The sequence below is a fragment of the Zalophus californianus genome, chromosome 11 (assembly GCF_009762305.2).
Source record: "Zalophus californianus isolate mZalCal1 chromosome 11, mZalCal1.pri.v2, whole genome shotgun sequence".
Classification (NCBI taxonomy): Eukaryota; Metazoa; Chordata; class Mammalia; order Carnivora; family Otariidae; genus Zalophus; species Zalophus californianus.
The window spans coordinates 62,651,094-62,652,399 of record NC_045605.1 but is presented as its reverse complement, the minus strand read 5'-3'; the positions used below and the strand labels follow the sequence as shown (position 1 = coordinate 62,652,399).

At 44.3% G+C, this 1,306-nt stretch overlaps 1 protein-coding gene across 1 annotated transcript; it reads left to right on the top strand.

Annotated features, from left to right (window-relative positions):
- The first annotated feature begins 348 nt into the window (after positions 1-348).
- Positions 349-1,306, top strand: LOC113915032 (olfactory receptor 6-like). The gene is given in 2 exon segments (XM_027580709.2): positions 349-690; positions 692-1,306. Coding segments are annotated over 2 exon segments (957 nt in total).

The window sequence follows — 1,306 nt, the reverse complement described above, 5'->3', positions numbered from 1 at the left end:
AATCTGGAAATATGCTGATAAAGAAAGTATTTATTCCTAGTACTACCTGAAGACCTCCTTCTGGCCCAGATCTGAAGGCCTAAATCCTGAATCTGACTTCATGATTCTGCTTTGAGATTCTTAACTTTGTGTCTTTGGTGGATTTGTTTTCAGGTCCTGTTCTAATATCTGATTTTCTGGAGAGGATCTTGTGGCCTCTTGTGACTCTCAAATCACACCCCAGGACCAGATTGTGGCACTAGGTTAAGTTTAATGATAAAGTACCTGTAGTCCGAGGGCACCTTGCTGCTAATGTGGATCTCACTAGCACTATTTTCATTAAATCCTTTGTCTTTTGGTGTCCTAGCCATGTCAAAGGAAAATATCACCCATATTAGTGAATTCATCCTGGTGGGCTTCCCTACTTCACCTTGGCTACAAGTTCTGCTTTTCCTCCTCTTCCTCATCACCTACATGTTTGTGCTGTTGGAGAATTTGGTCATCATTCTCACTGTATGGATCACTGGGTCCCTACACAAGCCCATGTAGTATTTTCTGGGCACCATGTCCTTTCTGGAGACTTGGTATGTCACTGTCACAGTCCCCAAGATGTTGGCTGGATTCCTACTTTGTCCCAATACCATCCCATTCCTGGGATGCATGATCCAACTCTATTTCTTCATCTCACTTGCCTGTGCTGAATGTGTGCTCTTTGGCTGCCATGGCCTATGACCGTTACATGGCTATATGTTGTCCTCTTCATTATCCAGCCATAATGACCACAGGATTTTGTGTGCAGCTGACAATCAGTTCCTGGGTGAGTGGCTTCACCATCTCCATGGCAAAGGTATACTTCATCTCCCAAGTTGCTTTCTGTGGCAATAATACCTTGAACCATTTTTTCTGTGATGTTTCCCCCATCCTCAAACTGGCCTGCATGGACTTTTCTATGGCTGAGATGGTAGACTTTGTGCTAGCCATTCCCATCCTTGTGTTTCCTCTCTCAGCCACTGTCCTTTCCTATGGCTTCATTGTCTCTACCATTCTGCATATTCTCTCAGCCACTGGGCAGCAGAAAGCCTTCTCTATCTGTGCCTCTCACCTTACAGTGGTGGTCATCTTCTACACAGCTGTGATCTTCATGTATGTCCGACCTCGGGCCATTGCTTCATTCAATTCTAACAAATTGATCTCAGCCATATATGCAGTCTTTACTCCAATGCTCAACCCTATTATCTACTGCCTGAGGAACAAGGAGGTCAAAGATGCCATCAGAAAAATGCCATCAAGTGGCCAAGCCCTTTTCTTGAAAGATTCTCTTTGCTAA